This window comes from Neltuma alba, unplaced genomic scaffold (genome assembly GCF_004799145.2).
Source record: "Neltuma alba isolate B1F8T4 unplaced genomic scaffold, ASM479914v2 tig00012803_pilon, whole genome shotgun sequence".
In the NCBI taxonomy this organism is placed as follows: domain Eukaryota; kingdom Viridiplantae; phylum Streptophyta; class Magnoliopsida; order Fabales; family Fabaceae; genus Neltuma; species Neltuma alba.
In genome coordinates this window covers 7525-28439 of record NW_021637200.1, presented here as the reverse complement: position 1 = coordinate 28439, position 20915 = coordinate 7525, and the positions used below count along the sequence as shown (strand labels likewise).

General features: G+C 35.3%; 3 protein-coding genes across 4 annotated transcripts; 1 reads left to right on the top strand and 2 right to left on the bottom strand.

The window, feature by feature from the left end:
* Positions 1-452: 452 nt before the first annotated feature.
* On the top strand, positions 453-5156 carry LOC114731093 (ras-related protein Rab5-like). 2 transcript variants are annotated; one of them, XM_028918218.1, is made up of 7 exons: positions 453-670; positions 907-984; positions 1067-1234; positions 3619-3667; positions 3815-3888; positions 4027-4120; positions 4690-5156. In XM_028918218.1, the coding sequence occupies exons 1-7, from the start codon at positions 632-634 to the stop codon at positions 4788-4790; spliced, it is 603 nt and encodes a 200-aa protein (XP_028774051.1). In that variant the 5' UTR covers positions 453-631; the 3' UTR covers positions 4791-5156. The 2 variants fall into 2 exon arrangements, with proteins under 2 accessions (XP_028774051.1, XP_028774052.1); XM_028918219.1 differs by having other exon boundaries at positions 453-674.
* A 1231-nt stretch (positions 5157-6387) lies between these two features.
* Positions 6388-7191, bottom strand: LOC114731097 (uncharacterized). Its single transcript, XM_028918222.1, has one exon. It carries the CDS (start codon positions 7189-7191, stop codon positions 6388-6390), a length of 804 nt encoding a protein of 267 aa, XP_028774055.1.
* A 448-nt stretch (positions 7192-7639) lies between these two features.
* Positions 7640-11723, bottom strand: LOC114731100 (uncharacterized). Its single transcript, XM_028918225.1, has 6 exons — positions 11381-11723; positions 11087-11219; positions 10525-10628; positions 9544-9688; positions 9312-9452; positions 7640-9151 (listed from the first exon to the last, which is right to left on the bottom strand). Exons 1-6 carry the CDS (start codon positions 11419-11421, stop codon positions 7991-7993), a joined length of 1725 nt encoding a protein of 574 aa, XP_028774058.1. The 5' UTR covers positions 11422-11723; the 3' UTR covers positions 7640-7990.
* Positions 11724-20915: the final 9192 nt, after the last annotated feature.

Below are 20915 nucleotides of genomic sequence, written 5' to 3'. Positions count from 1 at the left end.
AAGAGGAAATCACAAAAATAAATTGAAAAAATTGAAACGGTATTTTCCCAGTATTTCAAATTGAATGCTTTGCATGGTGTAATTGTTATTACAAGATATTAATTTTATTTTAGAAATAAAATAAAAATACTAACAAAATTATTCTCATAACTGTGGCCAGGGACACAATGTTATTCACTTTTTTAAAAATAAATAAATAAATAGCAATGTTAGGACAATCTAGGCCATAATTGAAGTTTCAAGTTTTTTTTTGGGGGGGGGGGGTGTCATATATATATAAATATAGGATTGCCTTAATTTCGTGTGAAAGTGGGAGAAAGAATAAGACACATCACACAAGAGTACAGCTAAAATGAGTTGAAAATAGCATACTTACCAGTCCAACTCCCAAAACTACCAGTCTTCTCCCCCTTCTTAAATTATCATCTCTTCCAATTTCAATCTTACAAACTCGTCAATCCCATTCACATCTCACTGTGTGGCTCCCCGGAAATAGTCCTTCGCGTCGTCGCTGCCATTTCCTTCTTCATCACCACTTCGATCATTAATCCCTTTCTCTGCTGTGTCCTCAATTTCTTCTCTCTTTCGTACTCATAACTTTCTCTGGGAGATTCAACACTCGTCATTAGCAATGGTGAGAAGCAGAAACAAGAGTTTACAGGCCAAACTGGTGGGTACGTCTTCCCTTTCTTCATTTCATAGTAAAGGGTTGATTTCATTAATTCATGGAATCAGCTTCTCCTTCTATCATATTTTGATGATGACCAATACTAGGAAACTAAACAGAACCGTCAGATTTCTATAGCATAGCCTGATGATTCAGGACAGACATAGGCAATTATGTTTCTGATCAAATTTATCTGATTTGTGTCTGCCACAAACTAAATCTGCAAAATTTGGGTGCAGGTACTTCTTGGGCACATGGGAACAGGGAAGACAAGCCTGGTTCTGAGATTTGTGAAGGGGCAATTTTCTGAGTACCAGGTTGATTAACGTTAAATATATATATATGATTGAAGAGGTTTGATTTGAATATATAAGATTGTTAATTGTTTTGGGGGAACAGGAATCAACAATAGGAGCAGCATTCTTCACACAAGTGTTGTCATTAAGTGACAGCACCGTGAAGTTTGATATATGGGACACAGCAGGCCAGGAACGTTACCACAGTTTGGCTCCTATGTATTATCGTGGTGCTGCTGCTGCTATTGTTGTTTATGACATCACCAGCATGGTATCTATCTATCTACTACTTCAATCTTTAATATAAGAACTAGCTGATTAATTTGAGTAGATTAAAAAATTAGTTAAATTAGTTATTTGTAATAAATAGTTGTCTTTAAAGTATCCTTATTATCAAGTGTATTGGCTAGAACTACCATTATTACAATGAATACTTTAGGGGGAAAAAATAAATAAATATAAGAGACAAAGTAGATTGAGGTTATATATTTAAGACTGAAATAAAAGTAAAATGAGTTCATATATCCAAAACCTAAGGTAGTACTAGTACATTCCTTTTTCTTTCTTTCTTTTAAATTAGTAGTACATTCATTTTATATTTGATAGGATCGTATTATAGGGTTATATTTGACTATTGTTTGATCTAATCAAGAACACACTCTCAATCGGAACTTTTTTCTTGTTTATAATGTTCAAATTTCGACCTTCATTGAAGAGGGCTCGGGTCCACTTTGAATAAACATCAATTGTTTGGCACCAACGATCATATTTATATCTATCTTCAATTTTGAAAATTGTGGTTGAACAATTGAATAGGATCTTGTTTATTCATGTATCTGCTCATTTAATGGTCTTTCATCATCATCATGTTAGTTTTAAGCATTAAGGCATTCAAAATTTAATGGTTGTTTTTGTAGAAATTTAAATATCAAAATTATGAGAAACTATGGCCTGCTATGTGCAATTCACTCAGGTTGTCCCAATTATAATTTCTAGCCATTAACTAGATTGATTTGAATTGTTAGTCTGTTCCTTTCTTCCAAGCTTGGTATGCAATATCTACTTCTTCACTATTTTGGTTAGGCTATGGATTTGAATTATTACTCTCTCTTTTTTACCTGCTTAAATCATGGGGACGAAATATTTATTTCCTTTTATTTTAATTCAACCGTTAGAGCTTAGAATTGAGCCAAATTATTTAGAAAAATCGAATTGAGATATGATCCAAAATTATATTATTATCATACCCTTTTTTCTTTCTGCTTTCATTACTTTGATGCTTAGTAATTTATTTTTCCTTCTCATAGGTAATGGATTAGTCACTCAAGTTGTGTCCAAATGCAATACCAAAATCTAGTTAGCTTTTAATAATTGTTAGTGGCAGAGTTAACATTTCAAGATTTGTTTAGCAATTAAAATAAAATGAGAAAAAATCACTTCAACATTTTTCTTTAAAAAAAAAAAAGTAAGTCTTGTGTCTCACCAGAAAAAGATAGAAATAAATAAAAATTGTCCAATAATAATTGAAAGAACACAATGTAGGGGTTTCATTTTCTTTTCCATGCCAAATGAAGCTTTAAAGTTAGTGGGCACAATTCATGTTCACTAATAAGTTCAAAAGTTAAAAAATATGAAGACATAATATCCAACTTCAAATATATATATATATATATATAGATTTTTTGTCGCCTTAATCTGCATGTGGCTCCACCACGAATGATAGTTGCTAGTTTTAATAGCTACTTTATGATGTTCTTAGAACAAAGTATAAACACACTTGAGTATCTTAGAATGCTTTATTTATTTGGATATTTGTGGGCCATGGAAGAGATTGGGATGTGAATTTTGATTTTGTGTAGAGAGATACCAAAAGAATGTGAAATTGATTTGGTTAGATACTTAAGATGTAGATCCACAGTTGATATTCAAGTTTTGGTCATGGATCCTCCTTTAGGTCGCAAAGGTCAATGGAGTTAGATATTTTACAGCACTTAGGGAACTCTAGTTTTTGTTTTGTTTTGTTGAAAATTTTTAAATAGACAAAAAACCAGAATGACTTGCATCTTGAAGGCTTACCATAAAAGTAGTTAAATTAGTTATTTATTAAAATATGTATTAGTCTTCCTAAAATATTTTTTTTAATTGTTTGCATTGGAATTACTCTTTGATACAAAACCCCCCAATATATGGGCAATGATTAGTTTGAAAAAAAATTACAAATTTAAAGATAAATAGATTGAAATTTTATATATATGATGAAATAAACTCAAAGTTACTTCCTGTGTCTTCCACAGCCGGAGGTAGCAGATTTTACAACTAAAAGAACACTCTTAAAAATATTTATAGGGTTAATACAATTTTTATCCCCTTTCATCTATCGAGTGTTTTTTTTCATTTAAAACATTGATCCATATAATTCAATAAAAATCTGGATCATTTTTCTTTCTTGAAAGACCAAAATCTATAATTTGAAATTTAAGGGATCAAAAGCAAAATGAGGACAAACTTGAAGGACTAAATAACCCATATTTATTATATATCACCCGCTAATGAAAATTGAACTCACATTCTTGGATAAATTCTTTAGAATTAACTCTTTTTGCTTGTATATTACTTGTTGCGTTGCCGCCTAATTAATTTTGATGTGTGTGTCAGGATTCATTCATACGAGCCAAGAAGTGGGTTCAGGAAGTGCAACGACAAGGTAACTTGGGTGATAGCCATACACACACACAAATATATAAATATAAATATATATATATATATATATATATATATATATATAAAGGAACATGCATAAGAATATGATATTAACGGGACAGTTTACTGAGCCGGGTAAATCAAATTTCAGGAAATCAAAGTATGATAATATTTTTGGTGGCTAACAAGGCAGATTTGGAAGACAAGAGAGAGGTGTTAAACGAGGTATTCCTAAATATGATTTTGCTTTTATCATTTGTGACAAATTATTTACTAATATGTAGCACTATTGACTAATTGAGATTCAAATTTGATTATGGAATGGGAAAGAAGGTTTTATTGCCCTTGGCTGTATGGTTTCAGGATGGAGAGCAATATGCCAAAGAAAACGGCATGACTTTCATGGAAACTTCAGCTAAAACTGCTCAGAATGTAAATGAGCTCTTTTATGAAATAGGTAACTAACTCATTACTCACCCTTTTACATTGTTTTACTCCAAAATACCACTACCACCTTAACAAAGTTTGAAATTTTATATTAATTTTTTTAACTTATATATTATTTTCAATGAAATTCAGCAAAAATCCTTATAATTCTCGAATCCTCTGCGTCTTCCCCTATCCCCTTGAATGAGCTATGATGCTCTTGCTTTACAGATAGTGGATTTTCATAAATTTTACTCTCCTTCGGTCCTTATTATAAGACCCAATTTGACTTTTATTTGGTCCTAATTATAAGACTCAATCCATTTTGTCTCTTATATTTATGTATTTTTTTTCCAAGATAATCTTTCTAATAATGATAGTTTTAGCCAATATACTTAATTAGCAAGGATATTTTAGGAATGACAACACTTATTTATTATAAATAACCAACTTAACTTACTTCCTTAATCTCCTCAAATAAGTCAATTGGGTCTTATAATTAGAACCAGAGGAGTACATTGTTTCTATTTGGCACATAAGCAAGAGATTAGTTGGAAAATTTGGAAGTGTAAAATGGATGAGCGTGTGACATTTTTGCAGCGAAGAGATTGGCAAAAGCTAACCCTTCACGTCAAACTGGGATCAAGCTGCATAGCAGACCTCAACAAGAAAATAGGAGACGATTCTTTTGTTGTGCCTGATCATTACTTCTCTTCTTATCTTCTTTTGCTGGTTTTCTTTCCTCCTTTCCAAGTATTTGCTCAGTTATCATATGTCTATTACACTCCACAATAAAACCTCAAAATTTATGTTACTTCACTGGGGGACCACTTGCACATCATCTCGCAGGAGCAAAATTACATATGCCCCTCTTCCTCATCCGACTCAAATACCATCACCAACATTTGTTTTGTGTACAAAGATCATTGTGCAAGCTGAAAAATGTTTGTGGAGAGTATTTCTGCTCTTCTTATATCAAAACTAATTCCATTTTGTGTGGCTTTATAAGAGGCTGGCTTATTTTATTGTATGATTGTAATTTTTTATTAAAACAACATTGATATGTTCCCTGCTTTTCTTTTCTTTTCTTTTCTTTTGTACATTTAATACATTTCATGAAAATAGGATTCTTTAGCCATGAACAGAACAGTACAGGACATAACAATGACTGAACATAACAGGCAGAGTTAATGCGAGAAATAAGGCTTCTTGCCTAATGGGGTCGAAGCAGACAGCTGGAATCGTCCACATCGAATAACAGAATACACAGTTTTTGTTCGTTTTTCTTTAATACGGAGCATTGGAATCAGACGTCGAGGTCCCTCAAAAACAGAGATCATTACCAATTTCATTTTGATCACGAGAAACATAATCTAACAAGTATCATCATTTCTCTTCCAGCCCATACTACAAAATTCACGTGCACTCTCACAATCCCAACGACAGAAACTTTTTTTTTTTCCTCTTTTTGGTGGTGGGGTGGGGGGAACAGAGCTTGCTATCACAACCAGGAAGAAAACAAGAATGCAACATCAATATGCATTTCTATGTTCAAAATGTGGAATGAGTAAGTGGTGAGAATCAAGGTTTTTTTAAAACAGAGATCATTACCAATTTCATTTTGATCACGAGAAACATAATCTAACAAGTATATCATTTCTCTTCCAGCCCATACTACAAAATTCACGTGCACTCTCACAATCCCAACGACAGAAACTTTTTTTTTTTTTACTCTTTTTGGTGGTGGGGGTGGGGTGGGGGGAACAGAGCTTGCTATCCACAACCAGGAAGAAAACAAGAATGCAACATCCAATATGCATTTCTATGTTCAAAATGTGGAATGAGTAAGGGGTGAGAATCAAGGTTTTTTATTTTTTTTTATTTTTCTACCTTTCTTTCCATTCTTTTCTTTTTGGACCAGAAAAGAAAGAACGGTAAGGTAAGAACATGGGTGGCCGAGCCAAAGCCATGCCTGCAAAAGACAAAGCGATTGTCATCTTTCTTCAGTGTCAGGCTGCTCCACTGCCACTTTTGTTCTTCCCACATACTATGTGTGATGTTGCCCCCACAAATCTTACAACATCTCTGCCTTCAATTTGCGCTGCAACTTTCTCATTTCTCAGCATACAACCCAAAAGAAAAAAAAAAACCAAAAACAGAGTAAACAGAGGTGATGAGTGTTTTGGAGGGAAAAGAGTTGTGACACAGCCTTGGCCTTCACAAAAGTATGCACATATAACAAGGGGGAAAACCAAGAAGAAAAGGCCATTTATGGTCTAGCTTAACCATTGAATTGAATCACCATGAAGGAGAAGTGCAGGGGGTGGCAGATGATGTAGATGAGAGACCATTGTTACTGTGAGAATCACTACCTGAATGACCCAATGACGTTGCATCTTTGAGAGAAACAGAGGAAGCCTCTGGAGGGAGCTTCTTCATGGGAGAAAGAGGCGTATATGAAGGTGAAGCCTGAGTTGCCTCATCTTCATCAGAAGAACCAACTGTTTCCAGGCGAGAAGGTGAAGTGTGTGGTGTTTGGAATGGAGTATCTGATCGACTACTTCCCTTGCCTTCCTCGTCGTTTTCATAAATGGGATTCGAAATGTACACAACATGTTCCCCACAAATAGTCCCCCTGCTGGGATCATCACTGCTTTGAACTGAGTCACGCGCTTCTTGAATTGACTGTGGTGGAGAAGAAGCAGAGACAAGTCCAAGGTGACGAGGGCTTGTTATGAAATCTCGGGACTGGATTTGAATAGCCTGATGATGAAGCTCAACAAGCTGTTTCTTTGCTTCAGTTAGCTCCTCTTTGGAAGAAAGTAGAGGGAAAAGGAGGTTTCTTGGAGCTTGGAGGACTCCTTGAGCATAAATGCTAGTGAAGGAGGGAGGAGGAGGAGGAGGAGGAAGAGAATGTTGCTGGGGATATGAGGAGGGTGAAGAAGGTGAAGCATTGGTTCTGCTTGCGGCGGCAGCGGAGGCGGAGGCTCTGAGAAGGCGGCGGCGGCGGAGCAAGAGAGAGCAGTAGAGCTCAGTCAGTAGAACAAGGATGAGGCCAAGAACAACCGCAAGGGTCACCACCATGATCAAAGTGGCACCCATTATCACTTTGGACGTGCCCTTCATCTATGTCTCCGTCTGTCTCGTTCTTCTGCAGCGAAGGGAAGAAATTTATGGCGGTAAAAGTCTACACGAAGTAAAAGGCTTAAGTAACATCGGGGAGAACGAGAAGCCCTTTTTGGCGGGAAAACAGCCATTTAGCTTAAGACAGAGAGAGGATAGAGAGACCGAGTTGCGAATCTTGAAAAGGGTAATGGTCCTACTGTCCTTGGGAATGCAAAGGCTTTTGTTATGATTTCTGAACGAGCTAGGCGGAGTCAATCCTTCAAGGTCAGACCTGTCATCTCTCTTAAAAGTTATTAGCTTATCATAATCATCTTGTAAACAAAAACACTTGCCTTTAAGTTTAACCCCCCTGCAAGGTTGCAACAACAAAATACGCCACAGGAAACTGTGAAACAAAATTTCAACGCAGCATGGTAAGAACCAATGACAGTAATTAATCAATTAATTATATTACTCTCAACTTCTTTTACCGTCAAGTTGTGAACATGGGCACGCCAGTTTTGGTTACAAACACTTGTACAAACATTAAAGAAAAAGGGGGGCAAATTGAACTGAGATGGCATATAACTTGAAGTTGCATCAGAACCGAGCAACTACATAGATCTAAGCCCACAGAGTAGTCAACAGTTTGCTATTGAAATTGAAGCACCGCCATGCCATGCAATCTTTTCTTCAACGACACACCAGAATGAGATAAAGGTTGAAAAATCAAAACGCCTTATCTATACAGGCAAAGAAGCTCTTCCAACCACCCTTTTTTCCATTGTTCTTTCTTTCACCTTCCTCTCAAGGCCGCAAACCTAGCAGCCAAATCATCATAGTCAGGTAACTTGGGATGCACATGCCGAGCAGCACTTGGTCTATCCGGCTGAAATGAAGCAGCTCGAGCGAATTCTTTGTCTTCTTTTGCTGCTTCCGTTTCCTCACGGGGAAGAGAAACCGATCGCGGTGGAACAGCATTTAACGCTGGTGATTCACCATTCCTTGAAGATTCTCGTGCTGAGTTATCCCTTTGGTGTGCATGACGACTTCTACTCTTTCTCCTCCATTTTTCAGGCAAGATGGATGGTTTTTTACTATAATGGAGCAGTAATTTATCCATCATCCTTTCCTCTTCGTGACTTCGATAGCGGTCGTCGTCAAATAAGAGTTGCAGGCCACGTCTTGGGTCATCTCGTCTCCTGCTCCTCAATTTTCTTGTCACAACTCCAGTATATTCGGCGCTGGCATCATACTGAGTAGAATTGGCATCATGGTGACTAGAACGTGACTTTGAGTGCTTACGCCTTGAAGATTTCGATTTAGACACAGGGATTTCAGTAGCCAATTCCTTTTCTGAACCTAACTGCGTCCTCTCTGATGCAGTAGCCACAGCAGGCTTCCCATGTGGTGAAGGGCATGCAGAGATGTTGCCTTGGTCCTCTTGTGGTAAGTCGACATTGGGTCCAATTTTACGGTTCTTCTGTTTAGAACTGGATTTAACATAAGGAGGTGGCATGTGATTATTGTGATGGGAGCTAACCATCGGGGTTTCATCCCTATGAGGAGTTCTGCTTCCCCACTTTGACCCATCTTCAAATTGTTCCATCCTTTTATCCTGGGGCAAACCCCCTTTTACAATAGGCTTTACCATACTATCCTCATACTGGTGTCGCCTGTCCTTCTTAACAGTAAGCTCTCTTTTTTCATGGTCATGGCTATCACGTTTTAGAATGTCTACATCGCGACCCTTTTGCTGCTTTAATCGATATTTAGGAGGCCTGGATCTAGATTGAAGATCATCATCGTCTCTTTTTGAGACAATAGCATCATTGCTAGGATGGGCTGGACTTTGCTCCAACAAATCATAATACTTGTCTCCTTTCAGGGCACCGTCATTGCCATGTGCTGATTTATTATCATGGGTCAAATGGTTAGTTTTGTAAATTTTGTGGTCCTGCATAGGTCGTAAATAAGAAGTGGTTAAAATTTTAGCAACATTTTCAAACAGAATTTGCCTTTTGGGAACCAAGAAACAATGCGCAGAAGTATTAAAAAAAAAATTTTGGGGGGGGGGGGGGGCCTTTTGAAGTTGGCAATTGGGGGGGGCATCACACCTGTGCAAATGCAGAGGGTTTGGACATCCTCTCCTCAAAAGCCTTCGAGTCCCACTGTATTGAAAACTCTGATGCAATCTCCTGCATCAAGCTAACCTTCTTCTCCAGCGTAGAAGGCCTCACATTCAAGTTTGCAGCAAACTGGTGAAAAGCAATAATTAGTCATCAGTTCAGGTCCAGGAAGAAGTCGAATATGTAGAATTCGAATAGATATGAAAACATGAAAAATGACCTCTTGGTTGACATAGCAATAAAGGGAATTCCCATATCTCTCCTGAAATATTTGTCTAAGCTCACGTAGCTCTGGAAGATCAGAAAATCTTGCAGCAGCAAGCATTAGAGATGATACAGCCTCTCTGCATTCCTCAGGGCATCCACTGTAAATGAAATGAAAGCATTCATTGGTCGCGCTTTTACCTTTCCCATTCTTATATGCACATCATCAAGCATTAATCTAGACACTCGAGATATCAGTTCAGTCAAGTAAATTTGAGCGTTGAGATTCCAATTCAAATAACTTATCACTAAGAGGCCTACTTATGACATGAAAACTTGTGCCACCTGAATCTGATCAGTGTTTCAATACCAAAATTATCATAAAAACATCACATTGCATGATCATTTTAACTAAAGAATATGAAGCCACCTAGCATAGAAAGACTACACGTTCATTTCCCAAAAAAAAAAAAAAAGGACTGCACCTTCACACCAATGTTCAGCCAGAAACTTATAAAATCCGACCATGCACTCGTGTATTAATTTATGGCGCAGTACTGGGGACCGTTAAGTAGTTTGGTTTAACATGACAAAGTGTCATACGTTGTACTCTGAAAATTTGGTAAGGAACACATTACAAGAGTAGAAGAGAACGGAAGCAGGATGAACAATTAATAGCATTGACACTTGAAAGTTTGTTTGTTTCAGAATATCAGACCAAAAACAGATGGCTGGGCCCGGTTATTGAATGCAAAACAATATTCTTTTGTGTATTTGTGCCTATGTAGGCGTGGAGTTCATTTTTGCTTATTCTTCAGTCCTGCCAACGGTTCAGGTAAATAAATTTCTGCACAGGTTATGCAATTACGACGCAGTATGAACAATAATACTAGATAAATAAGTCCGGCAAATTCACTGGATCAGCCACGATTAAAATTTAATAAAGGAAAAAAAATCGACAGGGAAAAGGAAAACTAATAAGAGCAAACATCTATACCTCAGTTTCTGCATCGCCGGAAGGTGCTTCATTACAAAGTCACAAGATTGCTCGATGAAATCATAACAAGACGAAACCGTCCGCTCAACCATAAGTCTATCAGCCTGTTTCACCGCCTCGCAAGAAGGATAAAGCTTCATCAGCTCTATAACAAGGAGCCTTTCATAACGGAACAAAATAAATCGATTTTTCGTACTTTATCAGCTTATCCACATAAATCGAAACGCAAATAGTTGAACTCCCTACTCAAGTTCCTTCGTAAATTTCCTCCTCATTAGTTTCAATTTTCATATAAGCCAAGAATGTATAACAAGTTAACAACCACATACGACGATTATCAGAGACCATTCTACGCCTTTAATTGCCGCTAGTCCAGCGGGACCGAAGATGAAAGCTCCTCCACAGTAAAACAACACAAATTAAAACATATGGAAGATCCAAACCAAGAGCATTCATCCCAAGATCGCGTCCACTGAAGAATCAAATCGAACAACACATGGAATCGAGAAACAACACTAACAAGGAAAATACGCGCGCTTGCTTATATACGAAATGTACATACCCTTTCGTAGGCATTAACATCGAGACCAGTCGCCAGCAGATCAGCGACGTCTTTCTTAAAAAACTTCTCCGTCGCCTTCCGCTTCCTTCTTATCACATCGATCCGACTCTTGATCAATTTGATCAACGATTTGCTGCCAGAAAAAAAAAACGGAAAAACAAAAACTCAAAATTCATATCATAACCACATTCTCGAAATCCTTCGCGCCAACTTCATCAGAAACTGAACTCAACAAGAACTATAACAACAAAGGAACATAAATTAAGAGAAAAGAGAAAAGATCGTATAGACAACCATTTAGCGGCGAATCCGCGCCCAAGTAATCCGTCCAACATTGTGGACCGCCGACAGACTTCACTCCCCTCAGTAATGGATTTGACTCAGTCACTCAGAGAGAGAGAGAGAGATTCGACATTGAAGATGGCAATTACGAGAGCTACAGGACATGAGCTCTCTGTCAAAGAATGGAAGGAAGAGGAGGTGGTAGAAGAAGAGAAATGGAATTTAACGAAAAAATAATACTCGTAATAATCAAAAAGTGTTTCGAAATACGCAAAAGGCTCTTTGTGAAGGCGCTTCAATGAGTCACTTGGGGGAACTTTCGGCAAATTACGCCGAACATTGACACACTGGCGGAATCTCAGTGCGGGTAGCGGCCTTGGGCTTTTATAACGTGACTTGAGAGTGAAGAGGGAAGTGAGAATTAAGAGAATGCTTGAGGGGTACTATGGGGACGTGAGAAAAGGGTAATAATGGGGAGAAGCGAATTTAAGGGCGTGATTGGGAGTTGTCCTGAGGGATTGAGCGACCTTAAGGTGAACGTGGCAATCAAAATGATGAGCTGGAGTCTGGAGAGCACAGGACAGCGACGCTGACAAGGATTCAACGAAATGCGTGAGGTTTTTTTTTTTTTTTATACAAATGCGTTAGGTTTTTGAATCCCTAGAGACTGACATGTTAGATATAGGTTAGACCCCCAGCCTGGTTGGGGGCTCAGCCAGCCCAACACCGTGTTAGGTGTGGCCTCGCACCAAAAATCTTAATCATCAAGGGAGATTAAAAACATGAGCTTTATTTATTAAGAAAAATTGGAATAAATTTCTCGTTCAAAAATTAATCAGCAAAGATCTCTAAAATATGGATTACATTAAAAAAATAAGTTATATGCAAAAAAATAAATTGCACAATAAAAAATAGTTTGTACGACATTATCTGAATGTTAGAAACTAAATTGCATATAGGAAAAATAAATTGCATAAAAAAATATTTAAATGCACAAAAGAAAGATATTGTACAACAAAATATGGTTTCACACACACACAAAATTTAAGTTACACAAAATATTTAGAGATACCAATTAATTTCTCAATTGATTTGTCCCTATTTTCTCTTATTTATTACAAAAAGTATAATTAAATTAAAATTTTGAATAAAACTAAGGTTGAATTTTTAGGACTCTCAGTCATGACGATGAGGTTGATTGATTACCACGCAAAATATATCAAGAAAAATAGTCATATAAAATATCTCAACATTTAAAAAAAGGAAATAAAATAAAATAAAATAAAATAACACCCCTAAACTTAACTGCCATTTCCTACATTTCATTTTCAGCTTCAGCTAACCTTTTTTTTTTTGCCGGAATCAGCTGAATTAATTTGATAGTTTACTTGTAGTATATATATGCGATGTATGAATCAATTGATTAAAAATTGTATATTTATTAATATGATTGATTTGGAAATTGTTTAAAAAATTCTTTCTTTTTAATTTATAAATTTCATCTTGATTAATTGTTAATGAGAAATAGAATTTAAGCTGAGAATTATAATTGATTGACTGATTCCTAATTAATAGATTGGAATTGGATTGGGTAGGAGGAGAATATCCAATGTTAATAGATACTCAATATAATAGGGGTTAAGTGTTGTGGTTAAACAAGAACCACAGCTTGGGATGACGTGAGAAAGAACAAATTGGGGATATTTTTTTTTTTTTGTTTTGGGGCCACTAACATTAAATTGGAGTATACAATGCTTGATATGGATTTGTTTCCCATTAAGCAAAAAAAAAAAAATGACGCGTTTTTTTAATGAGAAATTCAAAGGACTGTTGTGTTAGGTAGGTATATTAGTTAAAGTGTGGTGGCTCTAAACCAGAAAATAACGGATCAGGAAAGAGGGAAGAAAAGTAAAAAAGGTCAACAATTAACTTCAGCAGCTGAACATATCGCCAGAAAGTGGACCATCTGACCAGATGGATTTGCGTAGTCCATTCTGAAGTCCTAACAACTGCCATGGCAGTTGCAATCTAGAAATAAACTAGTTTTAATTTGAATTTCAATTACTGCTTGCCCAAATTTAAGACGCCAATTGACATTGTGTTCTAAATTTACACAACCTTTTGTTCTAAATTTAAGAGCTAAGACAAAATAAACTACTTGCTTTCATGCTTAATATAAGATATCAATATATTTTTTATCTAAATTTATAATCTTTTTCAAAATAGTATATATTAATGAGGTTTTTTCCAAAGAGTTGTTCTAATAAACATGATTAAAAAGAATATTTGAGAAAAACTAAAGCTTTTTAATTTCTAAAAATTAGTTATATATTTTTTACATAAAAAACTGGAAACAGTAATTGCTTTCTTATTTCTATTTATTGCACATATTAAGAAGATTTCTGTGAATGATAGTTCCAATACATATAATTCAATATGTCATATTTTAGGAAACTAACCCATATTTGTTACAAATGATCAATCTAATTAATCTTCTGGTTAATATAATACTTGATCTCTCAAATTTATTCTCATTTTAATTTTGGTCCCTCAAATTCAAATTATAAGTTTTGATTCCTCAATGAACGAAATAGTTCAAGTTTTTATTGACTTATTATAAGGACCAATATTTTAAATAAAAAGAATCTTGAGAGACTAATGGGGTGTTCGGAAGCACCAAAAAGTCCTTCTTGGAAGCATTTTTTCACAAAACGAGACAAATTCATCCACATATTTATTTCGTACAACGTAAAAGCACTTTTAAAACCATGGTTTTGATTCTATCTAAACACCCTCTAAGACGTAAATGAGAACAAATTTAAAGGATTAAAACCTGTATTAAACCCTTAATCTTCTTAATATTTATAACTTAATTATCTAGTTCTTATATTAAAAATAAGAATAGGATAAATAAGTTAAGATATATAGGTGATTAAATATGACCTACTCTTTTTATTTGGAATAATAAAAACAACCGTTATATCATTAGTGATTTAACCCACTTCCTAATCAAATAAATGGTAGGGGGATTTTAAATTTTAATGTAAAAGCATCATAGTTCAGCCCTCAATCAGCGCAATAAGCGGTAGCAGTGTGTCACTGCCGGACAACTATTATTATAATCAATCATCAAAGACAGCGGGAGAAGAGAACATGAGGGAAGAGTCAGCCTTAAAATTTGTTCTGGTAAAACTGTAGAAGGAATCTGATTCTTCAAAGTGCCTTTCACCCTCAGATTAAAGGCAAGTGGCTCCCACATGACTTCCCAGTCTGAGACATCAGCCTCAACCTCTGTAATTTTTTTTTCTTTTAAAAACATAATTTATTACTATTTTTTTAATATAAAAACTATATAACTAATTTAAAAAGTAGGGGTGTGCATGGATCAGACTGGAACGGGTTTGTTATCAACCCGAAGTCTGGTCCAATAAAGACCTCGGGCTGAAAAAGACAGTCCGAGGTCTGGTCCAATCCAGTACCAACCCGAGGTCGGGTTGGACTGGACTTGGTCCTTTGGACTGCCTGGACCAGTCCAAGTAGTTTAAGACCTAAATTTAATTTTTTTAAAATTTTTTTCCTTTAATAGGAGACAAGATTGTAACTTACTATATAAAATTTTGTACATATTTTAATCCAAAGTTCATCAAATTTAATCATTCTCTTTCAATTTCCCAATAATGTCATGTTTTATTAATTAATCCTCATTAATATAGACTTTATATTGTAGAAAATATATACGCATGCTCATTACTTAGGAAGTTAATAAATAAATCTTGATTATTTAAATAGACAAAAAATTTATATAGAAAAATTAAACCAAATTAAAATTATATAAATAATAATTAAAAAAAACGGGCTAGACTGGACTGGACTAACTAGTTTGAGGGGCCATTCCTTAGTCCAGTCCAGCCCGATGAGACTAGTCCGGTCCAGTCTGGTTTCGGGCTATTTTTTTTTTAACCGGACTGGACCGGGTTGGACCGGACCATACCGGACCACTAGGTTTTTGCACGGCCCTACTAAAAAGATTAAAAAATTAATTAAATTATTTATTTGTAATAAATATATGTTAACTTTTTTAAATTGTCTCATTTAATGGTGTGCCTTAAAACTACTTCCTGGTGGAAACCTCTTACAATTAATAAAAGATATTTTTAAAAAATTATTAATTTGGGAGATAAAAATTAATTGGAATTTCATATAAAAGATCAAATCCAACTCTTTGACTAGTTTTTATATTTAGAAGGGGAGGTAGTATTTTATAAATTTGTTTCATATGTGTCATGTAATCGGCTATTCCGTCCCCTTCATGGCTGTGATTTGTGACCGGCAGGGCTTAGCTTGTTCTGCTTTTGGGATTTTTTTTTTTTTTGGTGCAGGAATGAGAATTAGAACAGCAATGAAGTTGTATACAATGTTTAAAGAACTGATCGGATTAGACTCGTTAGCCGCTTGATTAAAATTAAAGAAACCAAAAAAAAAACTGTGTTCATAGTAAAATTTAGTTGGATTGGAGTTGTGTTGTTATTGATCCAGAACCGAAAATTAAATCCCTCAAATTAGACTGTCCCGCCCATTACTCAGCGCAAACATAATTGAATTTGGAGGAACAAGTAGTGATTACAAAAACAGGAAACTGCGAGTCTCCTATGAAAGAAATTAACAAACATAAAATTCGCCAGGAAAAAAAGAAACTAGAAGATCTACTACAGTATATATAAATAATATGCGGCACTGGATGTCAAATAATTAGAAAACAAGAATTAACAAAAACAAGTCATGAAGGTGATGATGAAGTTGAAGAGGTAATTTTCCTGATCAAGCATCTCATGGCGAACCATTCGGAGAAGAGCGAGGTTCTGAGGAAGAAGACGACTGTAAAAGAGTATGGTGGAGATGGAGGAGGCAGGTTCAAGAACCAGAGAAGTTATCAGCCTTACCAATGACATCAACATCCAAGTTCTCACAGACTGCACTAAAACCACAAACCAATTCAACAAATTTGCAACTTAAAGTTATAGAGGCAAAAACAAGAAGAAGAAGAAGAAGAAAGAGTGGGAGGTACCATGAAATGAATCTGCAGGCCAGGTTGATGAATTTGGGTTTATGTGAAGGAAGGAAGGAAAGGACACATATATTATCAGTTTGTTTTTAACAAGTGTCGCTTTCAAATGTAACGCACATTCATACCTAACTTTCAGAGTCAACTCCCTTTTGGACTCAAACTATTCATGAATCCACCTCCAACAATTTTTTTTTTTCCTACAACAAGGTTAGGTGAGTTAAACGCTAGGAGCTCACCAGAGTCAGGATATATCTCTAAACTCAGAGAGCTCCTATAAAGGTCTTTATAGATTACTTACTAACAAGATTCTCATATTAATAGTAGGATTTGAACTTAAGACCTTGTAGGTTATAAGTCAACTCTGTATCCACTAGACTAACTCTTATAGGTACATCCAACAATTTTGGTGAACGTAATATAAGATTGACCCCACGGGTGTGTGCACGCATAATTTTTTTTGAATGATGCATATAAATAATTTTGGAAAAAAATGGATTTTATAAATATACATAAACGGGCTGGTATGTAGCCCATGGCGTGTCCCCAGTAGCGCCCATCCTGTATAATAAACAAGCACGTTATTTTTGGGCAGTTTATAGGTGGGCCCAAACGGGCAAAATTTCATGGGTCATTCGGTTGGGGTATACCGAGTCATAGATCACTTGCTCGGGCATTTCCTTCCATTAGTGCATGAGTTGAGGACTGTTTTGTGTGATTAAAAAAATAAAATAAAAGAATTTAGAAGTGCTTCCAAACTAGCCCTCTTATATGGCTCGCTTCATGAAATATTTTGGAAAAAAAACTAAAATAGATAAATACCTGGATTTTGAACAAAAATAAATTACACACATGTGTGTGTGTGTGAAACAAGCCATTTACTTGTGAGTCCAGAAATATTTGTGCAATGGGATTTAAAATAAGACAAAATAGAAAAAAATGATTTATTGTGCACTTATAAGAATCCAAATTGCTTCATACATTTTCATTAGTAATTTTTTGTTTGACCAGGATACATTTTCATTATTATAATTATAAATATCATTGAATGTTATCATGGTTGGTAAGTTTTTCCTTAAACATCTATTCTGGATTTAATGATATAATCTCTTAAGATGACTCACCTAAAATAATCATATTTGACATAATTATATTGATGCACAAAATAGTTTATCTCAAATTCAACTAAAGGTGCTCATGGGAGTCTTGTCCCAAAAAGACACACGAGACGGCATTTGGGTCCCGTGTCCCGTTTCGTCTCAAAATTGTTTTGGTTCTGTCCGGGCCGAGACATCCCTAAAAAAAAAAGACAGAGCCAAGCAAGACTACAACACAGAACTACATATGAGTTTTCGCTTTTCAAGATATTCATTATTTTAGATTTCAACTCTATTACAATAATCCCAAGAACAAATCACAATCCAAATGAAAAAAAACAAAAACCAAACAGCAAAAGATGAAGAGTGAAAGAAAAAATAGTGAGATCAAGGAGAGAAAGGGCAGCGATGACAAAACACAGAGAGGGAGGGGAAATACCTTTAGCTTCTATCATGCCTAGCATTGCTTTTCTTGCCTTCAATCTCTCTTTGTTGATTTGTGCATGCAGGAAGTAACTGATGAGATCTGTGCTTCCCTGTTTGGCGTTTTTGTCTCCATTGTTTTATTTCCCATTTGACTATGCAAGTGCCAAGCGATGGCAAGAGACAAGAGAGTGATAACTGATAAGTCTGGTTGGGCGGTGCAGTAAAAGGAAAAGGATAGAAATAAGGGTTTGCATTTATTATATTATATATATATCGATATATTAATATATATGTTATACATATAATAAAATGGAAAAAAAAATAAAACTATATATAAATATATTCGGGATGCGACGGGGCCATTCTGCGTCCTGTCTTGTCCCAAAAAATTTCAGGACAAGCTCATCCGGTTCTAATAGGAGCGGGACCGGAACAAGCCAACGGGAACAGGCCCAGCATGAGCATCCCTAAATTCAACCATCATGGAAAAAGTAATAAAATGGAAGGACAACTAGACATAGTGTTCTTTTTATAAATTTTTTTTGCCGTCATATTCTCTATCAAAATCATAACATTTGCATAGACTTCTTTTAGAGTCTCATCACTAGAGGATAAATGTGAATTCCTATCATAATAATCTATCCAAATGCATATATTCATAATGTTTCAGTTAATTCATTAAAAAAAATGTCATAATAAAATATATCACTGACGTTGTGGGTAACATTTTAGGCCCAAGAATCACGCCATGCATGCGAACTCTAGTCTAAAGCTGTAATGGACCGCAACTGTTCTGTAAAAGCCCGTGGCCCAAAGCGAGGTCTTAGCAAAATTTTGAACCCGAGAGTAGCAGGCCCCATGGTTTTCATTTTTGTTGGGAAGTAATATTGGCTCCAAACAAATTTTAAAATAGTAGTTTCCTAGAAGAGACTAGTCCCTTATAAGATGATGAATCGATATTTAAATAAATGCTGGGACAGGTATTACATTTAATAGCATCGCTTAATTCTGTCTTCAATGTCCACAATGGTCACAAATATTCATTTTAAAATGATTTAACAATTTTGTCTTGAAAGTATTAACATTTTCCCAAGGTCTTGGATATGTAGAAAAAGTGAAAAACAGACAAAAGGCGCTAAATAAACACAAAACAATTTAAGTGTTGAACGCATTTGAAGTATTACTTTAGAATACTAGATAAAACTTAATCCTAAAATAATTACATTCAATATATATTATTTTCTGTTCTTAATATAAGATCCAGTTGACTCATTTGAGAAAATTAAAAAAGCTAAAAATTACTTAATTATAACATATATTACATAATTTTTTTCAAATACTTATATGTATCATTAGATTATATATCAGTTTATAAGTCAGACAAATTAGTTTAAAAAATAAATACAATATTTTAAAAAAATTATTTAAATTTTTTAATCTCTCCAAACTAGTTAATTAAATTTTATATTAATAATTAATATATATATTTTTAATTAAAATGGCTGCATCAGAAATGAAAAGAACAAGAGACCTCGGGAGCACAATGTGATACAGTGATACTACCACTAGTGATAATTAGTTTAAATTTAAATGTATTTAGTTTTGGATTAACTTTAAGATGGGCTATTTAGATTAATCAATTAATCAATTTTTAATAGTTCATTTTGAAGAGATCAAACAAAGTTGCAAAGTTGCTAAATTATTAATATCCTTCATTAGAAAGTGATTTTCCAAGCGGAATTTTCAATGTTTATTTATTTGTTCCGTTACTGATGTGAGCTTCGAATCAAAGTCGTGCATGTGTCCAGCTTGGTCAGAGCAACTCTGTTTCAGTCCAAAACGCATGTGATTATTATTATATTTTTTTTAACTAGCGCATGTGATGGTCTTGTGTTTTCGTACATACCAGTATCAAATTTGAAATTTGATTTCGAGAATGATTATTGATTCGGATACGAACAAGAAAAATATCTCCAATTTTTCTCAGAAAAATTATTTATTCTTAACCTATCAACTATACAGAGTTTAAACCCTTAATACATTACATTAATTATTTACAAATTATAAAATAGAGTATTTTATTTAATTTTTCGGTGATCTGAATAGCTTGTCGAATCTTGTTAATTAGGTTTGGTGCAATGGATATGATTACCATTAACTCTACTATTACTTTTTGTTAGATCCTTCATAATGATGCAGACGGCGGAAAAGAAAAAGGAAAGATTTTAAAAGTATTATTTTTTTTGGAAAATTTCATTAGTTAGAAAAACCGGAATTATGTATGTACAACGTATTTTTAGTTATATGCAAATAATATTCTGAATTATAGGTAAATACTTTTTGTTTCAAAGATTTTTTTTACGAGAGTGCTTTAAAGATCAACGTACATAACTAAACATAAATTGCACCAATTTAATGAGTTGCAATAAATCCTTTCTTAAGCAAATTTCCACACAAAAAATCCTAGTAATGTAGTAAAACAATTACACATACAAATTAAAATAGAAAATATCTCACTTTGGGACGAAAATGCACATTCAAACTCCCTAATTCCGTCTGCGTATGCCGAATCAACGGTCAAAAATCGCCTGGATCAAATGATTTATCAAATGCCGCGATGCACCGGAGTGGGGCCCAGTACTCGACGACGTGAGCACCGTCAACGCTACCCGAGGCTCTTTACTGGTGACAATTCACCTACCCAACACGCCTGACTGCTTCATAAATGCGCGTGTCCACGCGCGGCGAAACCGGGCGTCGCTGCTTTTTTGAATTCTCCCCCGCGATCCAGTCAAATTGGCGGAAATCCGCGGACCGTGGCTTCGGTTTTTGAAAAATTACTGGACCCCGCTCACGCACTGTACTCTCTTGTTTGATTGCACGTCCAGCACACGCGCCGCTACTCTCTGTGTGTTGCCCAGGAGACGGAGAGACATAAGGTTCGCCTTTTGGAAGTTTCAAA